The 24,679-nt window shown below is 40.3% G+C and overlaps 1 protein-coding gene across 4 annotated transcripts in view; it reads right to left on the bottom strand.

Moving 5' to 3' along the window:
* Positions 1-13,423: 13,423 nt before the first annotated feature.
* The window catches only part of NUAK1 (NUAK family kinase 1), a 64,301-nt gene continuing 53,045 nt past the window's right edge, over positions 13,424-24,679 (bottom strand). For all 4 annotated transcript variants that reach the window (XM_044441095.1, XM_044441096.1, XM_044441097.1 and 1 more), the window contains 2 exons: positions 21,975-22,107; positions 13,424-18,018 (listed from right to left, as the gene is read on the bottom strand). In XM_044441095.1, the coding sequence (XP_044297030.1) occupies positions 16,874-18,018; positions 21,975-22,107 (1,278 nt within the window). In that variant the 3' untranslated portion in view covers positions 13,424-16,873. The remainder of the gene's footprint in view (positions 18,019-21,974; positions 22,108-24,679) is intronic.

Genomic DNA, 24,679 nt, shown 5'->3' with positions numbered 1-24,679 from the left:
GCTGAAAGTTGAATTTTATCTGATTCCATTGAAAATCATTACATTTGGGTGACTGCTTGGGTGACCACCCTGAGGATTAATCTGTAACAGTTATTCATATATGCAAATTAGCACTCAAAGCTAAAGACAACGAGCAGCGAATCATACACATATGAATGAGTCCTGAATCTGAAATATACTTATCTACCTAATTAGGCTTCTTCCTAATTCTATTCATATTAATATGGCATGCCTTGAACTTCCAAGCACTGTTAAAGCCAAGGTGATTTCAAATTCTTGTGAAAGCATATCACCATTAAACAATGAATCTGTTGGGGAAGGTTGCAAGGAGACTGGAGAATCTTATGCCATGTTATGGCCCTTAATGTCTTTTGAACCTTTGTAACTCCTGGCAAGAGGTATCAATAGTCTGTGTTTCTTTATTGTTCCAGGTCAACTTTTTCTCTTTGAAAAAAAGGGGAGGTGGGTCATAAAATGCCTGTTGTCCTAAGCAATCCAGAGGATGAAAAGAGCAGAAGAGGAGATGGAAGGCAGTTATTGCCAAACTTTGAAAGAATACAGGCTTTTTTTTTTACACAAGGCATTTATCATGCACACTTCATTCCCTACCCATGCTTGTTTTCAGGTTTGCCAGACAATGTTCTGACCCCTCCAGTTTCACTTCAGTACCTCACAGCACTGTTTTAGAGCAGGGAAAATGTGGCATTTAATTGTGAAAGTGAAAGAAAGCAGAAAGGAAATGCTGTTTGTATAGAACATGGCTCCCTTTTGCAATGAAACAGACAGTACAGCCATAGAAAAGCTCAACAGGCACCAACAACTACTTGGAAACTGCAATGGGAAACTTGTTTGCTAGACATATAATATTTGTTCTACAAAATTCTCGCTGAACATCTCTTTTGGACCAAAATTAGAAGGCAGTTTCCATGTCAGCATACATGCAAGGACCTGTATTAAACAAATGTTGAAGTGAAACACAGGGTCCCCTTCATTGGTTGGCTCAGAGCACCACTATTGGGTTCTCCCCTCCCAGATTTGTTTTGATGAGCAGGCATTCCTCCTGGCTGCACCTGAGGTTGAGGTCACTAACAGCTGCATCCCTCAGTGGCTTTGCTGCAACCAATCACCTCTCCCCAAACTGCCTCCTTGGTGACTATTCCACTTGACCGTTAAAGCAGACAACAATTAGAACCAATTGCCTAGGGAGAGTATAGGATCTCCCACATTACAAGATGTAATTAACAGCTGTGTGAGAGGGATGGTTTAACTTGGAGTCCTGCACTGAGCAAGGAGTTGGACCTGATGGCCTCTGGGCCCTTCTACGATTCTGTGAACATGCAGCATGATGTAAGACAGTTTTCCTCAGCTGATGCCTTCTAGATGCTTTGGACCTTAAGGTGCTGTGTCAGTCAACTGTTTTCCACAGCAGTTTCACAGGCTTTCCTTTGCTCTGAAAGCCCCAGGTTAGGGCATATTCACAGTTTACAGCTACCAGCTCCTAATAAAAGCTTGACTATTACAAATATGTGAAGGTTAAATTGTTATAAATTACATGGAAACAGAGGGGTCTCCCAGGCCATCTAGTCTGACCTCTGGCTCCAGCCAGCTCCACTCATGACATGCCTACCATGTACACATCCAGCCTATCCTTGAACACCCTCACCATTGGGTCTTCAACCTCCTGTGGAAGCCCATTTCATACCTAACTGTGAGGAAGTACTGCCTGACATCCGAACTGAACCTTGGTTCAAATTAGAATGTGCTGAGCAGAACCTGGTTCGCGCCTGCAGACTTCTACCACTGCTCAACCCTCTCTGAGGAAGAGAACCGTGCCTGGAAGAGGTCCACCAGTGTGCAGAGACCCCTGGCTGCAGAAGTGAGACCTTCCCCAGGCCTCATTTCCCATGGTACACAGAGAAAAGGCATGCAGCAAGTGGTAACGTGCAGGAAAAGGGGGCGCAGTGAGCAGGCGCACCAGCCACTGTTCCCGGTGGCCAGCCGTGGCACTGCTTGTGCAACTGTGGGGCCCGATTCCTGCTGAGTGCCCCTCCAACCATGCTTGCCAGGAACTCAGACCTCTGCAAAGCCAAAAATCAGGGAATCTGGTGGATCTTCCATCCAGAGCAGATTTCTTACACATCCTTATGGTAAACTATCATATAGTCAGAATATTACAAATAATTGCTATTTATATTATGAACTATCACTACACCGGTAAAGGATTCTTATTCTCTATCTTAACAGGTGCCAGGCCTCATCCTCCAGCAGCAACCCTAGGCCTGCTTCAATTACCAGCTGCTTTGCAGGGGCTTGCAGTTAGTTCCCCTGTTGCCGTGGCAACAGCAGTATCAAAGTCCAAATACTGGTTGTCTTTTTACCTTCTGTGGCAAAGCTACAATTCTCCCATGTGCAATTGCTGAACCAAATGGGGGTTTTTTTCCACACACCAGGAATCCATCTTTTGAGATGGTGGCAGGAACTCTTCAGTTGCCTGGAAATGAAATGTTAATTGTTATTAGTAGAGTAGCTATTCAGTGGTGCTTGTAACAGGACCGGTGGAGCCCACATTGGCACGTAAGCCTGCAAGGAACAACACTATTATTGGTTAACATGTCTGGCTATTTTATAGACCCTAGTTAACAAGAAATGGGGAGGTGGGATCATTCCTCTACCGTGCAAAGCATTTTTCCTCCTGTCGTTTGGAGAACTGCCACTTTTAAATGTAAGTAGATTTGCTGCCCTGCCATCTGCAGCTTGATGATTTGACTATTCCCTGGCTTGCAGTCAAACCACAGCAGAACACCCTGAGCTGGTGATTTACAACCCAGGCTGTGATTATAATGGCTTTATTTTAGTTGGATTTCTGTTTACAGGCTCACTTGTCCTGGTGCACAGTGTTAGAATAACAATGAGAGAATTATTAGGTCTCATTAGCAACCATCGGGCATGGTACACAGCACTTAAGTCATAGTGGACAGCTTAAGTACTACAGCAGGCTGGTTGTGTCTGCTTCCCTTTGCTAGGGGGAGGTGCGGGAGGATGCAGTCAGAAATGAGGGCTATTAATTCTTTTCTCAGTAAATAGAGAAGACGTGTATTTCCTGGATTAGCAACCTGAAAACAATTGCTGTGAGAAGAACAGGCTGCTTGTTTCCCTCATCAAGGTTATGTAAGGTAAATTGCTCCAGCTTTCCCCGAAGAAAGTGAGCTGTCCAGGGAAATTGGATGGATAGCAGGAGGTGGGGTAGGGAGGTAGATTATGAATACAGGAAGTACAGTTTAGGTGTTGTGAGTTAGGACACAGCTGTAAATATCATCTGTTTACCATGTATGAGTTGGAAAAGAAGACTGCAATTCCCACAGGGTGGAAGTTATCGGGGTGCTCTCCCCATCAAGCACCACAGGAAAGGTGCAGGAGAATTTTGTGGTGGATTGTATTCAGCATCCCCTCACAACTTAAGTTAGTTCAAAACTCACAGTAAGTCATTCTCCTCCATGCAGGTTTGTTTGCATCCAGGTCTCATATGCCTGCTGAAATGATTTCTTCAAGAACTGTCACAAGACCAGTATAAATTCTATCACATCTCAGCCACACAAGTGAACTTGGACATGCAAATATATTTGAATAAAGCCTGCATCCCTTCCACTGGGGCAGATCATTAAGAGAGATGCTGCTTATCGTGGAATCATGTTTGGGGCTATATTGCTACACGATCTTGGTGCTTTTGCAGTCCAGGCTGTAAAGGGAACATATTTGAATATCACTTTATGTACAAGCAAACAAAACAACTGTATACAGGCGATAGGAAGACAGCACTGTACGCCATCATCTTATGGAAAGGCTTGCCTGAGCCAGGAAATGTCAAAATTCCTAACCAGCATCTTCTCGTGCAAATCAGGTCTGAAGCTGGTTAGAAAACTGACACAGATGTGCTGGCTGGAGAAGAAAAGTTCAGTTTCCCTTGACCAGATTGCAGTTCTAGCACAATACCTGTTGTGAAAATTCTTAAGAATGTAGGAAGAGCCCTGCCAGATTGGATCAAGGGCCTTTCTAACCAAGTTCAGTTTCTAATCAAACTGTCTTTGGGTGTTCCAGAAAAACATCACTTGTCTACCTGCACCTTTGGAATACATCTGGAATGCATTTATCTTCATAGTTCCCTTCCTTTAGATATTGTGTGCACACACACTCTTGTTGTATTTGGCATAGAGGATTTCTCAGTTTTAATTTCAGAAATATTAGTCCTTTATGTACAGTTGAAAATAATTTAAACATGACATAAAAAGGACCTGGGCATTAAAAAAGATAGTATGGTACTTTCCAGATGGTTTGAGCTACAGCTTTCAGAATTTCTAATCATTGGGCTGATGGGAATTAAGGTTGTATTTTATGCCAGTCCTTATTCCATGTTTTATTTTCATGGACTGCAAATCACTTGCACCTTCTTCTGCTAATTGTCCTTTGGTTCAGAATCAGAACATGCCTTATTTTCTATCTTTTCAAAATAGACATTATACTAGTTATAATTATAAATATAAAACATGTGTTATAATATTAGACCTACACTGATATACTCCCTTCTCAGTTACTCTTTCCTATCTACAGAAAGCGATACAGCAGGGGTCTCAAACTCAACTTACCTGGGGGCCGCTGGAAGTAGAGTCTGGGTGAGGCTGGGCCGCATCAAGTCTTCCACCACTGCGGTGGTGGTGGGCCGCTCATCCTGCGTCGCTCTCGGAGGCCGGCCCGGGCACCACCGGCGCTTTGAAGGCCGCAGGGCCCCTCCCCCGTGCCCCGCCCGTCCGTCCCGGCAATTGGCCCGCGGGCCGCGAGTTTGAGACCCCTGCATTACAGAAAGGGGATGCTCTGAAATGTAAAATGGGAGAGATTACTCTGTTATCCCACACTTTGTTCCAGGGGGTTTCTGATAGTATCCTACATGGCTTCCATCCCATGTTATGCTTGCAACAAATTATAAGAGGTTAGCATAGGCCAAGGAGGTGCATAGGCTTCATGTCAATGGGGATTTGAACCTGAGTTTTCCTAATACTGGTCTAAATTCCATGCATGCTTAGACAGGAACAGACTGGATGGAGAACACTGGGAGTTCTAGTGCTTTTTTCTCTCTAAACAAGCAAAGAATTGGGTTCTAACACCTTTAGTCACTATACCAAATACGTGTTAAAATAGCTGCTGGTCCTGTAGCACCTGGCATCTCATACTGAGACTAAACTTCCTTTGTAGGAGAAGGGAGATTATAACCCTGAAACCATGGATAGTTTCAGTGTCCTGGAAGTGCACATTTAGGATGCCATGATAGGTCCTGTATGAGTGATAAAAGTGCAAACTCTAGATTAAGAATAAAAAAGTTTGGTGTTGCATATTAGACCTATGGACTGGGAACACCAAAGTGACGAGCTGCATGGGGTCATGGACCTGAACCAGCACATCCTTGCTACACATTGCACTACACCAAATAAATTTAACCCTTTAAATGCTATGAAGCAGTTTGATGCTGAATTTCAGGGGCAAAACCATGATTTTGTGTCCACGGCCATGTGTTTAAAAACAAAAAGCAAAATATTTCTGTGGCCCAGAGAGACCAAAATGGCTCTTGCAGTTGTCTCCTCCTAAAATACAAAGGTAGGTCTGCCAATCTGGGACCCAAAGAGGAAAAGGGGGTGCCTGCTGCAGCTTCTTTGGAGTCAGGAGCTGCACCAGTAGTACATATATGAAGAGTGTTGGCATACACCACAAGCCCTTTCTATTGCTCCACAATTACACTAGTATGAATACTATAAACATCTTTAGCAAAAATTCACTTCTGTTTGTTTTTCTGCCAAACAATAAACAAAATCGATGTATCATAACAGTTCTGTTGTGAATTCATCACTGACCTACTGTGTAAGGTGGCAAGAGAGCTATAAAATGCAGAAATCAAACACATTTCTACTTAGAAATTCCATGAAGGAATCCCTTAAAGCATTTTATATCTCTGCTCCTCCTTTCCTTCCCCTGCAACTACTAATGATATATGGAGACTACCTGTCAGTCATTTTGTGGTTTTAAGAGAAGAATAAAATTCTGTCACTCAACATGCAAACAGGATGCAAACACTTTCCTTAAAGAGGTAACCACTGTAAACACTTAAGTACTGTAACAATAGAAAAGAGTGAGAGGAACAGTTGCTTTTTAGAGTTAGGAGTAGACTTTTATTTCTAACACAGACTTAGAAAACTCGTAAAAATAAATGTCATCTCTCAATTTGAGTCAAGTTAAAACTTTTGAGACAAAACAATATTTTTGCTAAAGACAGTGCTAATAGCCTAGAGAACTGAATTACTCATGTTTCTGTTATGGGGAAGTGATCGACAACACAATCAAAACAGGAACTGGTGAACGGTAAGTGCCAAAGCAGACATTGGTTGAAGGATGTAGCTAGCCATTCTAGAACAGATGCAGAGTGTCCATCAGAAGTTGGGACTCTAGCATGAAGGCAGAGTGGAGGGCTTTACCATCCCCTTACTGACAATTGACTAGATTACGGTCAAACATGCAGTTTTTGTTGGAAAGCAGTGATCCATTTATAAAAGACCCATTTGCTTTCTTGGCCTTCTGATCAGATACAGAGGTGCATTATTTTTTTTCTTTGTTGTGTGGCAAGGCAAAACAGAGAAATGAATTCCACTGGTAAATGTATTCTACAGTCCACAGTCATCAGGCTTTAAATGAAGCACGTACAGATCAGAGAATGCTCTTTCTAGAGCAAGTTGAGCCCTTAGACTTTTCCAGAAAACAGGTGCTGTGTGTTCCCAACCTGAGTGCGGAAGCGGCTGTCTGGACAAGTCCTTATTCTTGCTTCCTTTAAAGGGGACATTATGTTCTTTACAAGACGGAAAACTGACTGAGTCTTTAAAAAATCCCCTTACAAATATAACATCAGACGGAAGCAAACTTTACACTGGAAAGCACTGCTTCTAAATTATTACACTGGCTTGTACATTTCCAGTATTTCCTCTCTGCTAGATTGATAGTAACATATATTCTCCAGACTTTTTATTTTAAAGCCATTCTTTCACATGTAGATTTATAGTAATTCAGAATTGCTCAGAGGAAGCTAGCAGAGAAACCTGTTTCCTTTGATGCATGCCTGACTCTTTTACTTGAAGAACAAAATTGGTCTGGAATGTGATTCAAGCCAACTTACTCCACTTGCCATCCAAAAGATAAAAACAGCACAACCTTGAATAGCTGAGATGTTATGCTTTTTGTTTTGCAAGAGACTATTCTTCTTTGTACCACATGTGCTATGCTAGCTAGATTGTGCAGAGGCACTGGATCAAAATAATTCAGAAACAGACTTTTCTCACTGGCATGCTTATTCAAAGTCTGTTTCTCTGCTCCCCCTCCCCGCACCCTCTGGGGACAGGCCACAAAACCAAAAAAGTGCCAGTAGACAGAATTCTGTACTCACTTCAGTATAAAGCAGCCTTGAGTAAGCTGTTCTCTTCAACAATCACTTTCTGTGTTGGTCTGTCTTGAAGACAGAATGGGTAATCCATACACACTTCTTTTTGCCCTTAAGAGAAAGGTTGGGATACAAAGGTGATTTTCCCTTTCCATATAAAGGGGATGAGGAACCTCCAACCCTTCACATATTGTAGAACTCCAACACCCATGGCCAGTGACTAGGAATGATGGGAGCTATAGTTCTACAATGTTTAGGTACTCCATCCCTGTCCTAAACTACCTAGCTCAGTTCAGCTGCTTGAATTATCCAGTGTTGGCGTTATTTAATACTTATATATTCTACCCTTCCACGTTGGAGCTCAGAACTATATCTCCCTAACAGGGCCAGTCCTACTGTTCCACAAATTGAGGCAGTTGCCTCAGGCAGCAGGTACTAGGAGGCCGTGGCCAAGCTGTTGGACTTTGGGCCAAGTGGCTGGCAGTGCTTTCTAGCCCTTAACTCACTTTGCAGCCTTCCGGGGATACTGTCCCCTTACCAGGTTTTTAACAATGCCAGTTGTTAAAACCCTGGTATTAATAGTATTAATCTGGCAGATCTAGCAGTGATGTTTTGAAGCAATGGGATTTGGAGCAATGGGAAGAAAAGCACCCATGAACAGAAGTGTAATTGTTGATTGGGATACAAAGATACTGATGACTGATCCTTTTCTAACAAGCCACCTTTGAAAAATGTTTCATGTTTTATCACAGTTGTCCGTAAGAAAGGACTTTTCTTCAGTAACGAACTCTGCCTTCTGTCTTTGAAGGCAGAATCTCCAATAACGGCTAAAAAAAGTGAGGGTTTTTTGCAATTGCCCCAATGCAACTAGCAAAGCAAACCAAGATGACCTTTAAACAATAGTTTGCTTCTGCTCTGCTGAATCCAAACAAAAGCTTTCTATTTCATATGCATGTCTATGCAGCTGTAGATACTTCTATGGTGAAAGGTCAAGACATTTCATGACCTTTGCAATGGATGACCTAATTGAAGAATCACTGTGGCCTCTTTTGTTGTTCTTGCAATTTCAGAAAAGAAGCAATGAGCAGCCCAATACTTGAAATGCTCCAATTCCAATGCAGAAATTATTGGAGCGTTCCAAACTCTGACCTGTTGGCTTTAAAAAAATGGCCCTTGATTCAAGTCATCCATGTAAGGCTGGGTTATGATACCTGCAAATGTGATGTGGTACTTTGCAATTTATTGCACCAATTTTGTACAAGACTGGGGTGTGGTAATTTGCAATGACAGGAGCCATTTCAATCACTAATTTTAAACAGAATAATTGCCTTGGAAGAAACCAAAGGTGATTTAATCTGCCTCATTGCTGAACGTTTGGACTACGTTGGCCAGCCACACCTTCAGCTGAATGAATTTGTATCTCAGTGTACTGCACCTGAACTGGTTTAACTGCCCTAGTTCCAGATGCCTGTAAGTGGAGGCCTGGCAATCTCAGTAAGGTAACAAATGGAAGCTGAACTAGCAGGCCTCCTGGTGGTGGGCGATCAGGAAGCCATGACAAGTGTATCTGCAGGTATGTTTTCATGGTGTGATCGACAAGCATGACATCAGAGGACAGTTCAGACACTTTTGGCAGATCTGGCAATGGAACAGCACAGAGGGCTGAGCAGCAGGTCTATGGAAGCTGGGTAAGTCTAGTCTCTTAGAACTTGTACACTAAGTTTCTGAGTGGCTAGATTTGCTCAGATGACATCTTCATATCTGTGGAAGCAACCCTAAATTTGATTGTTTTATAAATTCATAGGCTGCTCAATAACCCAACAGGGCTCTCTGAGTTCTTCACTGGATCCCTATATTAACTAGTTAAATGTACTGCTGCTACGATCGAGTTCACTCCACTCCACACAACCACATGCATGCACACACTTTAAAATTATACTAGGACCGTAGATAACAATATTGTTGCTACAGTATCATCATATGCTATTTTTACACTTACAGAAACGAACATTAACAATTATCAGGCTACTTTGTAGGGTAGCACAATTCACTGTCAGCCATAGGTCCATCCCTTGAACTATGGCTACAATGATGGACTATGCATTGACAAGACATTTTTTGAAAATATTTACAAACTTGGAGAGGGGAATCACATTTTTTTCATATTAAATAAACCCTGAGTGAAAAAGACAGTGGAATCCTTCCTTTGTTGCCATTTTTTGGTCATTGGATGCACTTCTGAATGGAGGGATCATAACTCAATCCAGAGCACATGCTTTCCATGCAGAAGATCCCAGGTTCAATTCCTGGCTTCTCCAGACAGAGCTAGGAACAAATCCTGCCTGAAAACCTGGAGGCCCACTGCCATTGTGTGGAAAATTCTGACCTGGAGGACCAATGGGCTGAAGTTATATAAGGGAGCTTCTCTATGCTCCTTCTACGCAGAAGCATCTGCTCCTCTAACAGGGAAGGCCAACAAAATGATTTTAAAAGGAAATTTATCCTTCAGACAATGGGTATGTCACCCACCCCCATGACTAAAAGATCTGCGAATCAGAAGACAGGTTTTTCTAAAACCAAGAGGCCAAAATGGTGCCTGTACATGTTGCATCATGACGTGAGCTCTACAAGGGCTAGGAGTTTTCACTTTGCAATAAGTTGGTGTTCTGGGGATGTCAGCTCATGCAGAATGTTGCTCTCCCTGCAAATGGCAAGCATCTATGCACCTATGTCCAGTTACATGTATTTGCCCCTAAGATCACAATTAAATTCTGTGTTCCTGCTAATTATTTGGGCAATCTACAACTGAATCCAGCTTCAGAGATTGGGGCCATTCGGAATGCATTGGCATTAAGACCTTCTGGAGGGCTCCCAACTGATTCTACCCAAAATGGCAGCAGCCAGAGCCTACAGCTCCTCTCAGTATTGCATGGCCAAAGTTTTTCCCTCATGCAGGCCAAGACAGACACCATTTTAATTTCAGAGCTCCTACACTGAGAGCCCTGACACAGTGTGGGAATAAAAATGGCAGCTGTCACTCCCTGACATGCTGAAGAGCTGCTGCTAGTCAGAGTAGACCTGTCACCTCAAACCTGTTGCTCTTTTGATATATTGGACAATTCCTTTGGTTATTGGCCGTGTTGGCCATGGCTGATGGGACTTAAGTCCAAAATGTCTGGAGGGCACCAGAATAGACACTTGTGACCAGGATAAACAAGAAAGATTACAGCCAATCTAACTTTGGAAGTATTTCCCGCTTTGTGAAGAACCATTCCATGCATCCCCGTGAATATTGTTTAGTTTGGATGAAAATTAATTTATTGTATAATAAAATATGAGCCAATTATCTCTCCCCCGCACCTTTTTTATCTGCAATCAAAGAAGGCTGCCATATGTTTATCCAGGATTGGTTGACAGAATGAGCAGAGAAGCCATTATAGGAGAAAAGCTATTTTCGCATAAGATACTTAAACCTGCTAATTAATTTCCAGGTCCTTGAATTAACTGCTAGATTGAACTAATTTTTATTCTGACTTTAAAATGGCTTTCTGCTGTTGTCTATCCAGTATTAATAAGTATCACATACAAGCCAACAAAACTTTCAAGGATTCACTTCTGAAATTATACAGCTTTCTCCTAGCTTAGCCATGTGGTCAAAGTGTCTAGTTACCCCTTTCATCTGTGACAGTATCTTATCTTCTGCTTTTGTCTTAAGCACGGGTACTTCTTCAGTGTATAGTCTTCTTAACAATTTGAGATTTGAGTCACTCTTTAGATTGCATTTAATGTTTCTGCTATGTTCAGAAAGTTTAATGAAATTTTGCCTCCAAGTGACAATTACAAAAAGAATATATGAATGTGGCAGAAACAGTTTATTTTTACATGCAAGAAAGGTCTCCAGATCCTTGTCTGCATCTCTGTCAGCACTGAGACAAGCAGCCAAAAGAAGCCCTATCCCCCTGCTGTGTTAATAACCATTGCTCCCTCCCAAACACATCTATTGGTTTGTAAAGGCTCAGAGAGCCTGCTGTGTTAATAAACAGCATCACATTCTGCACAAAATACATGGAGTAGTTTTTGAATGTACCCATCTGTAGTTTTTTGTCACTAAAGCTAGAAGCTCACACCAATGTCATAAGCTTGGCTTTAGCTGAAAAGAACTCATGCAGCCAGGTGATGGGCTTTTGAGCTCAAAGGATGCTTCCTGACAGAGAACTCCTAGCGTTAATGATCAAAATGTATTATGCAGCTATTCTTTCTTCTTTTCCTTAATATATTTTTTCTTTTGGCAAGAAAAAAGAGAAGCAGTGAGAGGAAAACATAGGAGAGCAACAAATGGAAGAAAACAGCTGGGTTCAGACATGGCAAGCCATGCTGAAAACATCCATTGGAAGATCTGTCGTGTTGCAGGTTGCACAGTCGAGTATTTGTCAGCATTCGCAGACTTCCTCTTGTCCTGGCTCGCTTTTTCAAGGCTGGGCCAAACATGAGAAGTCCATGGATTGATGGATTCCAAAAGGATTTGTCCCAATCCTACACAGGATTCATGCAACTTAAAAAACAATTTAATCAGGCCACTAGTGTTTCCAGATTCCACAGAGCAACAAAAACCTTTTCAACTTAAGGAGCTGGGAATGTTACATTTTTTGCAAGTCATTTTTATTATATGAAAATTGCAATCCAAGGCATAATGAGTTGGAAGTAATGCTATTGAGAAGTATTATTGGGAAATACTTCTGGATAGACATGAGTAGAAGTGGTCTGTGAATGAAAATCAGGGTGATGTAGCATGCCGAGTGCTGGGCTTTAAGAAAGCTTTGCTCAGCCTGTCCAACCTACTTGTCTGGAATGTTCTTGGTTAAAGGTAACTCCATGCACATGGTTTTGGCCTCTGTGGCTTTGCTTCAGGTAGCTTACATTCATCAGTTGCCTTCAGGGAGCAAGTATGTTCAAACCTTTCAAAATGGTTATCATGGCATTCTTGAATATTTTTGGAATTCCTTCCTTCATTATATACTAACAAGAACCTTATAACCTTTTCCCAAAGCAATTCAATCCACCCTATTTGGACTCAAAATTGATAGGTGGAGGCTTATTTTAGTTTACAGTTAGACATTCAATCCATTCAGATAGTTGTTTCAGCAATAGCGCACACACTCTCTTTCTCTTTAGTATAGGAAAGGATAGAAAGAAAGTATGTCATTAAATTCCTTTCTTGGGTCCATGTAAGAACAGAAAAAAATACAGAAAATCACTTCCAGGAATACAAGGTTTGATCATAGTTGGCTTATCAAACACACTGGAATGATTGACAATAAAGCATAGTTCTATGTGCATTTTTGTCTTTTCCCAGGCAATCTATTTGAAAGTAAAAACAATGTTCCTTAAACCACTGCACATCTGATCACAGCAGATGGAGGACAGTCTTTTGTCCCATTAGGTTTTGGGTTACAAAAGTATTAACATTTAGTTTTGTGTTTAAGGGAAAATACAAAGTATTATCTTTTCTAATCTGAATAGTATATTAATTATGTTCTCTGACTACAAATGAAATAGATACGGGTGCTCCTAAAAGAATCAATTTCATTGCTTCCAGTAGCACTACTCTTCTCCAAAGGAAAAAAGAAGGGTCTTATTAAGCTTTGCTTTGCTGTATTTGGTTATCATGGTTGACTTTTCCTTTCAGATTGTGATTTAAATATTTATTTCATTTTATAGTTTGTAACTATAGGATATAAACTCTATGAAAATCTTGGTTCTCCTAATGTACCATATTTCTCAGAGCATTCAAAATTCAGAAATTACCTTCATCATTTCCCAGTGCACCAAAGTGACAGAAGTCTGTACCTTGAGGAAGAGTTGCAACCTTTTTTAAAAAAAAATGGTCATTAAGTACTTCCCTGAGGTTGATCTTCTTTAAAATGACTGTGAGGGATAGGGGAAGAATGAACACCATTCACTTTTTTGGTTTTTTATTTCATACAAAATACAGTATCAGATTAAAAATACAAACACTTTGGGTGATTATCCAGCTTTTCCCCTGCCTCATAGAGATCAAACCAGCCAATGGGCAAAACAAAAGGAAAATCAACAATTTGTTTTTAAAGGTAACATTTTGGCCAGAGCTGTAAAATAATGCTGCACCAATTAAATTACACCAAAATATATTATTATACCTTTGAAATGGCTTTAAGACCAATAAATAAAAAAGACAAATTCAAATAAAAAAGTCAACTTTGAAATACCAGGAAAAAACCCTTCCCAAATTAAATAAGAAAAAAAATACACAACACTAAAAAGAAAACAATGTGCAGTCAAGTGTTCTGCTTCTTCTAGAATGATAACATGCCAGTAAGTCCCTACAGAACATTTTCCAGTTTGGCAGCAATCAATCAATCTTTCACATTTGTACATAAGATAGCAGGCCTGGGCAACAGTCTAGATAAAGCTCAATTTGAAGGCAATTCTTAGTTCCTCCCAGGAGCAGTTGCAAGTTCCCTCACCTTTACTACATCAAGTGAATATTTAATTGAGCCAGATGGACAGGCAGTGTAAGTCAGTACTGTTCCATTGAAATAAAACTCCATTAGGGTAAGTGAGATGGGTCCCAACTTGGCAGCCAAGGAAGCAAAGTTTGTATAAACTTGGATCAGAACACAGGCCTTTTGCTAATGCAATTTTATCCAAATTACTGAATTGCCGTTTCAAAAAATGCACATTTTTAGATATTTGTATCCCTCTAAGTCTGCAATGCTGTGCTTGCCTGCTTGGAATACACTCTAGTGAACTCAGTAAGATTCATTTCTGAGTAAACATGCATTAGGATTAGGCTGCACATATGGTACTCTGGATAAAATTGGAGTTGCAAGTCCAGAGAGGGTATGTGGTTTTCCACCAAGTTGGGGTAGACATCTATTAGTATAAAATGAATATTTTCTCATCAGAGGGAAGATGGAGGGAAAACCATGCTTCTTTGATCAGAATTGAATAGTCAATTTGGTCCTTTGCCCTGCAGAAATAAAGCTCTCCTGAAGAATTAGAAAAGCCATTCTGGGAAACAAATGAATTAGTTTGTCTGTTTGACTGTGACGTTCTGACACAAATTAAGCAGTTTGGACATTATCGTGAGAAATATATAACATTTCCTTCTAGCTCAAGTATTTTCATATCTTTAATGTTCAGTTTGGCACTAGTTTCCTATATCATTTCAAGCTCTGAATTAGAGTACCAAATTCTGTTCTCAGTTAAAGTCATAAAATTGGCACATTGAATTCAGGAACAGAATCTTGGCTTATTATCTGTAGTTAACTGTGAGTGCTGACTTTTTTAAAAGATAGAAACAATCTGACATGGTAAGCTAATTTGATAATTCAGCTCTATTGACACCAAGCTGCTTGCTACAATATTTGTGACCAAAATGGGCCAACTGATTCTGAATTGCCCAGGCCTGTCAAACACATAGTGCCTATTTAAAAAGAGGCTTACATTCATGTGATCCAGTAGAACCAAGTGGTACCTTTATGGGAGTTGAAGCCTTTAACTGCAATATTTTAAATTATGTTCATGGGATAAATGTCTTCTCCAATTCAACCTCATTAGCCATGCAATATCAGACACAATACACATACATTCTTAAACTGAATTCCTCATGAGGTCTACTATCCTATTACCTTCTTCCTACTCATAAACCACATTTCTTATATTCCTCCTCTACATTATTTATTGACAAGGGCTCTGGAATTCTATGCTAAACCTCCAGAAGTCTGAAACCATAAAATTAAAATTTATTTATTTTTCTATACTGTGCAACAGCCAAAGCTATCTGGGCAGTTCTGCAACTGACCAAACTAGGATGAAGATGTATTGCATACATACATTTTCTTAATCTACCAGTGTCACATAATTTGCATAATAGAACAAGTGGGATTTTCCTCTCTGAATTTTTCTCTTCCTTTTAAGGGGAGAGGGTCTATCTGTTTTCATTTCTAGACCTATGCTGGAATGTTTTAAATGCGTTTAGATGCAACTGCATCCCATCGTTAATGATTCTAGCTGCCCATAAGGGAATGGAAAGAGGTTATGGCAATCAGCTATTTTAGTTCAGAGTGCTCCTCTGGTCCTTCTTAGCTTTCCTCCCAACTTTCATGCTAATTTCTTGTCCTAATCTGATTTTAGATGATCAACTTCTTTTTCTAGTATGATGTTTTGTACTGACTTCTTCGACATTTAACCTTGGCCTAGACTCACCCTTGAACTTCTTCCTGTGTATCTTGATTCTGTCAAAAATAACCCTTTATATTTGGATCTGAGCTTTACCAGAGCTGCCTAGCAGGACTAAGAAAAGTAAGAGAAATCTTACGGAAGGAAGACATGGAATACAGTTTAATTCGAAGAAATTAAGATGACCGTTATTTAATGGGTCAAGGGAAGGTGAGCCCTCCTAACTTTCATTTGCTGGTTCCTGCAGACTGGTGGTTATTTGGAAATAACAGTCAAGAAGTATGGGCAACACATTTTTTTCTTCACAGCTTTTCTCTACAATCAGGAAAGCCATGAAAATGCTGTTTTTCAAAAACAAATGGAAGATTCTCAAGAATCTACTTAAGTAGCCTCCACTGTCAAATAGATTCTTTTCTGTAGCCTGTCTATGGCCATGTAGATTTCCAGAACCTTTTGCTTCTTTTTGTTTGGCAGAAAGTATCTTCTTCCTTTCCCTCAGCTCCTCATCCTTCTATCTCTTCACAGCCTAAACTCTATAAATACAAAATGCTTTCTACTCATATACTAAATCCTTTTCTCACAGTAGCACTATCATCAGATAACTGGCAGTGCCGGTCATTGGTTGCATACATATGCTTGCACAAATGTGTGCAGCAGAAAGCCAAATGCTTCATGTGTGTATCTGGGGATTGTGGTCTTGTTTGGCTGAAAATCTGAAAAATGTCAGTAAGCATTAACATATGGATGTTAACTATTCCACCTGCAAATGATTTCTGACATTGAAAATGATTTTCTTTTACTCTTAGTATTATAGCTTTTCCAGTGGTTAGTTACCTTCTGTAATATAAATATATATACCTTTTTTCCAGTTTACATTTTGTCTAGCTCCAGCTTACAGCCCCTAGAACATGATCCTTTTCTGTCTGCCAGATTCCAGAGTTTTCGCTTCATACATTATTGTAACTTCTTTGGACATTAGGTAGTATTTTGATTGCATGAGCTATTAGGTTGCATAATGAGCATGAGATGAATTTTTCCTCAACAGAACTGAAGGATTTCTACTCACTATGTCTGTTAAATGTCACTTCAATAATTCTACCACCATCAGCAAATTGATAAATTGGACCAACTCCATCATAAAGGTACCCTAGACCCTTTCCTTCCAGCCCTGCTATCTCCCTGCTGCTAGTTAAGCTTGTTACAGATCTCCAGAGCTTTCTTATAGACCTGAGTGACATCATCCATATCTGTAAGAAGGGAAAAACTACTATCCCCCGTCCGATTCCGATAACGCTTCAGATACTGTGGTCGTGAACGGTTCTGAAGTCCTTGGAAATCTTGGATCTGAAGGACATTTTCAGCAGACACACAGCTCCTTATTCTAAGCTTATTCTCTTGCAAGTCCACCAAATCAAAAGAGTCACTGGATAAGATGCTGTCATCACTAATGACACTAGAAGGGCGGCTGTAACTTCGAGATAACCCCTCTCCTGGCAGTACTGCTTCTTCCATAGATTCCAGTGTTGGTGTGTCAGGGCTAATCAAAGCTGAATCGGTGCTACCAGTGGAATACTTGCTGCTATGTTTTAAAATACCCTTGCGCCGGTAAGAATGGCTGTGAGACTCTATCCTTAATGTTTCAATGATGCCTGGGGATGTGTCAATGTTTCCTCCCTCCTCATTATGGTCCAAGAGTTCTGAAGATTCACTCCGTTCTGGAGATGAGTAGTATCCAGATTCTCTTTGCTGAGTCTTCTTGAGAATTCCCTTTTTTGGCATTAAGGAAGACTGCTTAGTGCTGTATTTACCCATTACCTCCCCCTCCATAGCACTCTTGATGGATATGCCTGTCCTACTTAGCTCCTGGTCCATTTTAAAAGTGGACGGTAGTACTGGATTGACTACTCCTTCTATAAATCCTGCACTATGAGATCGATGTTCACTATTGCTCCTTTTCTTCAAGATGCCTTTTGGCCTCTTGGAGTTTAATTTGCATGCATTTTCAATTCCGGTTTCCTGAATAGACTGTGCAATGTCATTTTCCTTCTTTGACTTTTTCAGGGATCTCTGTCTCTCTAGTGTGACCTCCGATCCTTTTGGTTTGGAAAGGCACTTCATTTTGGTATCAGTTTCTGGCTGGAGGCCACTGGAACGATTATGCCAATCTATAAACCTAGACAGCAGAGGGGACTCGGAGTCTTGCAAGGCATCGCAATCACAAACACTGCTCTTATAGCCCCAGTTAACCCACCAGTGGTTGGCTATGTCTTCAATGGTTGCTCTGCGCTCAGGATTCACCATTAGCATCCATCTGATCAAACCACGAGCATCTATAGAGCAAAAATCAACCATTAAAGTTATTCCATTTTAGAACTTGTTCATTCTAAATCAGAAGTATGTCACAAGAATATCTGTCACAGAGTGCTACAAGAGAAAGTTAGATCATTAGCTTTTTCATAATTATCTACTTTTAGAAATGCAGATATCTGGTATTCCCGGTCCGAAAAACTGCTTCTATATTTTAATAATCTTTATTAGCTTTCCATATTAAAGTTGGTTTCATTGTGGACACCGGAGAATGAATCACTATAACCTGGTTCTCACCACAATGCAAATCAGAGTCTGGGATGTACCACTTCTGCATGCAGGTGGAAGCTCACATGACTGTTTTTTCTATACAATAAATACACAAATTTCTGTACATAGAAAACTAGAGATCAGGGAGAATACTTAACTATAATTATCCTCCCTAACATCCAGTTCTCTATGCAGTAGGAATTTTTGTATGTAGCAATATTATATCATGTAAACCCCCACCTGCAGGCTGAAGTGGTACAGCACAGGCTAGGGGTGTTTGAGAATTTCACTTGGACTGCATTTTAAGTGAGCTAGCCAATTTCCCAAATTAATACACAGCATGCAGTTATTCAGTTTTTGCATTTCTTTAAATTTTTGCAACAGTTGATTCAAAAAGGTATAAAAATGCATATAGAAATGTTTGTCGTAAATTTTAAAATATGTATACTGATGCATATCTTACATAAAATGCAGACAGTCATAAGTATTTAGTGAACAAATGGCTAAAATCATGGATTTTCATACATCCTCACTGTTTTAACTGACAGATTATTATATATACCATGTAATATATTAAAAGCTTGGAGTGGTTTGATGCATGATTGATATGGAGACAGAATGAAGCAAGCTTTGTATGAACACATGCAAAAATGACTGTCTGGAAATAGCCTTAGCCTAAATTTATGATCTTGGTGCGAGACCAAGGGCAGATCCTTGGCATGTCCATATTCACCATCCAACATAAGAAGCAGGATGCTTTTCCCATGATATTCTTCCCATTTTCTAGATGGTTCAGAGAAAAAAGGACTATTTCCATGCCGTATTACATTCCTTTTATTTTCAGGCGATTAAAAAGTTTCCCTTGGATGAGGGGTAACATCCCTCAGTTTCTACCCAATCCTAAACTAACCAAATTCAGAAGGAGTTTGTGCAGATATATTGTACACTACTATTCCCCTGTATTAAGTGTAAGGATAAGTGAATCATGTCATCTGTATAACCTTTATACTCTTTGTACACAATGTTTACACTATTAAGAGTTCCTTTCATATGAGAGAGCTTTCTCATAGTGTAATATATGCATGCTTTTAAACCCTCAGCACTTAAAATATTGTAGCTTTTGAGTTACTCCATTCTGCAGGACATTAATACACATAACATATTTATTCTGAAACCTTAAGAAACAGAAAAGCAGCAATGTAAAGATATTTTAGATGGTTTGCATTTTTTATTTTCTGAATATCATTTCTTGGAAGGGGAAGGGTGGATTTGGACCCTTCCTACAAGAAATGCAACAGTATCAGAAATAAAAACAGTCATTATCAAGACCTGTTGCAGTTTCTAAAGCCAAAAGTACCATTATGATTAGTTTCTCAGTCTAATATCCTCATTTTTTGTTGCTGTGTTGTCAAGCTCTATTTGTATATTTCTAAGTTATAGAATGTTATTAATGTTAGCTATGGAACCAAATTCTTGGGCTAATGACATTGCTTCCCTAGAACTACTCATCCTTTCCTTGTTTTTGATATATACTGTTCTAGATAAATATAGCGACAATTTGAACGCTACTGTGTATCATATTACAGCTTGTCTGAACAATTCTATTTGCAAAGGTTAATAGACTTTCCACTGTCACAGATCTAGCTAGAAGGAGGATGTTTCCTGAAAGAAATGCAATATATTAATTATAAGACATTTCAAAAATAACTTTTGGAAAGACATTTACCCAAATACGTACAGAAGACAGATTGCATTTAAAGAGGAAAGGGAGATATTTTGTTTGTCAAGTTAAGCTTGCATCATTATTTCTTTGCTTGATAGCCTCCTACAGCCCAGTGCTTTTGAGCAGGCAAGGATATTAAAGCCTTTACAGATATTAACTCCATGTTTTACTGTCTATTCCTCAAATCAGAGGAATTCTGCTTTGCTTGCCTCCTGCCCTAAAGTACTTCTGGTTAGCAATCAGCTGGTCAGTGCTGAAAAAGGAGGGGGCTGAGTACCTCAGCAGATTCTCCCTCTGCCACTCCTCTCTCATGTAAAGTCGACACTGGGTTGGAGACACCTTTCTGGAAGGTCGAGTGAGAACGGGAATGAGCAGGAGAATCTGCTGAGGTGTGCAGCCCCCAACTGGGCACTGCCATCCAGCTGCTTCTTGCCCTTCCTGCTCACACATGAGAGGGCGAGCAGAGGGTGGCTCTGCAGAGGTACACAGTGTGCAATCAGGCACCACTGCCCGACTGATTCTTGTCCCTTCTGCTCACATGTGAGAGAGGCTTCCCTCTGGCGTTCAAATGGGGAGGGCAGAGGGGCAATCAGCTAAGTGGCCCCGCTCCTTCCACAGCACCACCCACCTGATTTTCCCCTACTCTTTTGCTCAAGGTTAGATCAGGCAACCCCCCTTCTGCTCCAATGGTTCCCTCTGGAGCAGAAAGGATGAGCATCTGATCAGCTCCCTCATCTTCTCCACCGCCCTTCAAGGCATGAGCCTTGTTTTTGCAACAGAGACTGCTTGACAATCATGGTGAGCCAAATTTGACTTGGAATCATGACTATCAAAGAGAGGAACCTCATTCCTCTCCATGGTGCCTCCTGGGATAAAATCTGGCGAACCTAGAGAGAAGGAGACGGTGCGAGGGAGGAGAGTTACCATGATGTGCCTGATTGTCTGTCGGGCACATTGAGTTAAAAAAAACTGCAAATCATAACCATGAGCAGTTGCTTGTTGTGATGTGTGAACCCAGGCATATTTTCAAGTAAAGCTGACAGAATGTATTCCTAGCCACTGCCACAATCTGTGTACTCAAATTTGTAAGCCTGAGTAATAATGGGAGTAAGACTCTCTGGCATCCCAGTTTGCATGACCAGTCAGTCCTTATTCTCTGCTTTTGTCCAGGTTCAGTTTCAGTCAGTTTACCTGTATTCATTCCGCAAGCATTTTAAGACAGAGGAGCACAGCACTGAGACTGGGCCAGATGAAAAGCAAAGGTATGTAGTTGGGCGTCATTTTTGAGGATGAAAGCTGATTGTAAAGGAATATAAGGTATTTTTGCTAATCAAATAAGCCAGGAAAAGTAGAATATCAAACAGAATCTTAGAATGTCATATATACATATTCATTTGGATTGTAATTGGTAATTTTGTTATCTATAATTTGTATTTGTTGTATCGACCCCTTGCAGAGCTGAAATGTTACAGTTGTCCAGCTTGTGGCTCAGTCTCACCACTGGTTCTACCAGCATTCGGTATCTGCATTCATTTCCAGTAACTGCTCCAGGTTTGTTGTATCTGGCTGCTGAGAAGGGCACTAGGCCAGTAGAATCTAACAGAAAGGATTAGGAGAACTGGGTACATTGCAAGTATGGGGGAGGGGGTAGGAGAATAACACGTTTTCTAACTCTTGTACCCTCCCCGATGTCATGGAGTTACTTTTCCTGGATAGCTTTAAGAGCTATTGGGTGTCATCTACTAAGTAAGTTTTTACCAATAATGCATCAGGGATTTTTATAGCAGTAAAGTGGTTTCCTCCACACCTTGCATAATTGCCTTTTAAAAACCATCACTGCTACAATTAGATTGGTCTGACACAAACCAAAAAACTCTGCTCTCTATTGTCTGTTTTTCTTCTTCATCCACCTAAGTCTCCTTTAACCAAGTCAAAAGTAAAACAAGCCCTATTATTTTAATTTGCTATGCCAGATCTTTTTGGTACCTGAGGGTTGTGTTGGCTCTCGGTATTCTCCACTGCTGATCTGCCTGATTAGATTTTTGTGATCAAAGCCATCAAAGGGCATTGTTCCATAAACCAGAGTGTAAAGTAATACACCAAGGGCCCAGCTGTCGACCTAGACCAGAGAGACAAAAAACATAAAGGCCAGAAAAGTGAACTCCTGCAGTCTATGAAATTACAAGAGGAACAGAACATTCAGCCATGCTTAATAATGAGCATATGGGAATTCTATGGAAAATATGGCAATCTGTATGCAAAAAGATTGAAAACAACTTTTTATGGGCATCCCTTGACAGAGATGAACAGTGTATTTCAATCACAGAAACAAGACTGGGAGGAAACCTCAGAGATCATGTAGTCAAACCCCCTACTCAATGCAGGCTTTGCTGCACTGCAGGTGGCAGCTCCAGCATACCTGACAGGTGGCTATCCAGTCCTAAATAGCAAAGGAGAACCCACTACCTCCTGACGTAATCTGCCCCACTGCTGAACAGCTCTTGCTGTTAAGAAATTTTACCTTATGTTTATTCAAAATCTGCTTCCAAGCAGTTTCAATCCATTGGTTCTAGCCTGCCTTCTGAAGCAAAAAGGAACAAGTCAGCTCCATTTTATGCATGACAAGTAATTTCAGATATTTGAAGACTTCATATCTCCCTTTAATAATCACTTCTGCAGACTAAGCATACCTAGCTCTTTCAACTGTTTCTCACAGGACTTGATTTCTAGACCCCTCATCATCCTGGTTGCTCTTCTCTAGACACTCTTCAACTTCACAATATCCTTCTTAAAATGGGGTGCACAGAACTGGACGCAATACTCCAAATGCAGCCTGACTAATGCAGAATAGAGTGGAGCAATTACTTAATGTGATCTAGATACTATGCTTCTGTTAATACAGCCTAAGATTTCATTGCACTGCTGCCTCATATTCACCTTGTGATCCATTAAGCCACGTCCTTATCTCATGTACTAGTGCCAAACCAAGTATCCTCTCACTTATACTGGTGCTTTTAATTTTCTGTACATGAATGCAAGAATTTACATTTGTCTCAATTGAATCTCATGTTAGATTTGCCCCAGTGTTCCTGCCAGTACAGTTCTTTTTGAATCTTGCTTCTGTCTTCAGTCCCTCCTAACTTTATGCAAATCTGATAAGCAAGCTCTCTGCATTTTCATCCAAGTTATTTATAAAAATCTTGAAAAGCACAGAGCCTAGGACTCTGCAGTACTCCCCTCCAGGCCTTTCTCCATGTGGATGCAGAGCTATTTAATGCACACAATAAGCAAGGTTACTCAACTAGCTTTGGGTCCCTCTAACTGTATTATTGTTTCCAGATTTTACCAACTTGTCAATAAGAATATCATGAAAAACTTCGTCTAATGTTTGTTGAAACCGGGATATACTATGTCTAGAACATTCCTATCATCTACCAAAGTAGTTACACTATCAAAAAAGAAGATAAGAGGTTGGTCGGGCATGACTTACTCCTTTCATAACCTTGTTAACTCCCAGTAATCAACAAATTATTTTGTAGATGTTCACAGACTGTCCAATTAATCTGTCCAAGAATCTTGCCTAGTATTGACATCAGGGGAACTGATCTGTAGTTTCCTGAATCTAATCTCACCTGTTCTCCAGAAGCTTTCAGTTTACAGACAGGGGATCTAAAATAACCTGTACATGCTCCTTTGGTACCCAGGAATGTAATTCAATTGGCCTTGAGATAAAGTTATTTTAATTAGTTAAGTGCTCTCTAACCAAGGATTCTACAAATCCTTCCATATATCATTTGTTTTACTTGTCCCAGATTGAATACAACTCCCCTTGCAGGAAAGACTGAAGCAAAAAAAAAAAAAAAAAAAGTCAAAGAAATCCTTTTGTTGTTTTAGCATTCCTTATCAGGCTCACCTTCCTCATTCTGGCCCTTCACCTTTCTAACACCACATTTACAGATTCAGGTAACTCTATTGTGCTTTTGGTAATATATCCCTCATTCCATCTCTTAGTATCTCTTTTGAATGTCAACTCATTCAAGAATTCCATGTGCAGTGACAAATGCTTCCTTAAATGTCCTTTTTTATTTCTCATGAGAATAATCTGTGATTGCAGTTCAGTTTTCAGGATCTGCCATCCCTCTTGAACTCTTTTTTCCCTTCAGGATTTTAAAGAAAATCCCACCCAACTTTTCCATGAGGTTTTTGCAGTTGGCATTCTTAAAGTCCAATGTATGTATCCAACTAAGCTTAACTTTCACAGTCTTCTCTATCATGTATTCCAATATTTATGTATTCATTTTTCCCTAAGATTTCTTGCCACTTTCCATTCACCTACAGTTTTGTTCTTTGAACAGGATTAAGTCCAGAAGAGCAGACCCCCTTGGTCCTTCTTCCATTTTCTGAGAGATAAAGTTGCCAGCAAGACAGGTAAAGAACTTATTTGATGTTTCATTCTTTGCAGAGTTAGGCTTTCAGCAGGTGTCAGGCTACCCCCCATGAAAGTTTTATCATTTGTCTACATCTTCGGGTTGGCTGGACAGTCTGCAAGTTGCCACAGTAGTATTACTCTTGTTTCTCCTTCCCTCTATCATTTCCCAGATGCTGTTAACTCACCTCCATTCTCAGAATCATGAATTTACACAAAGATGCATACATTGCTAATATGTAACACTACTTTCCTCCCTTCCTGT

This window comes from Varanus komodoensis, unplaced genomic scaffold, assembly GCF_004798865.1.
Source record: "Varanus komodoensis strain SLA01 unplaced genomic scaffold, ASM479886v1 scaffold39, whole genome shotgun sequence".
NCBI lineage: Eukaryota > Metazoa > Chordata > Lepidosauria > Squamata > Varanidae > Varanus > Varanus komodoensis.
This window is presented reverse-complemented; position numbering and strand designations above follow the sequence as displayed.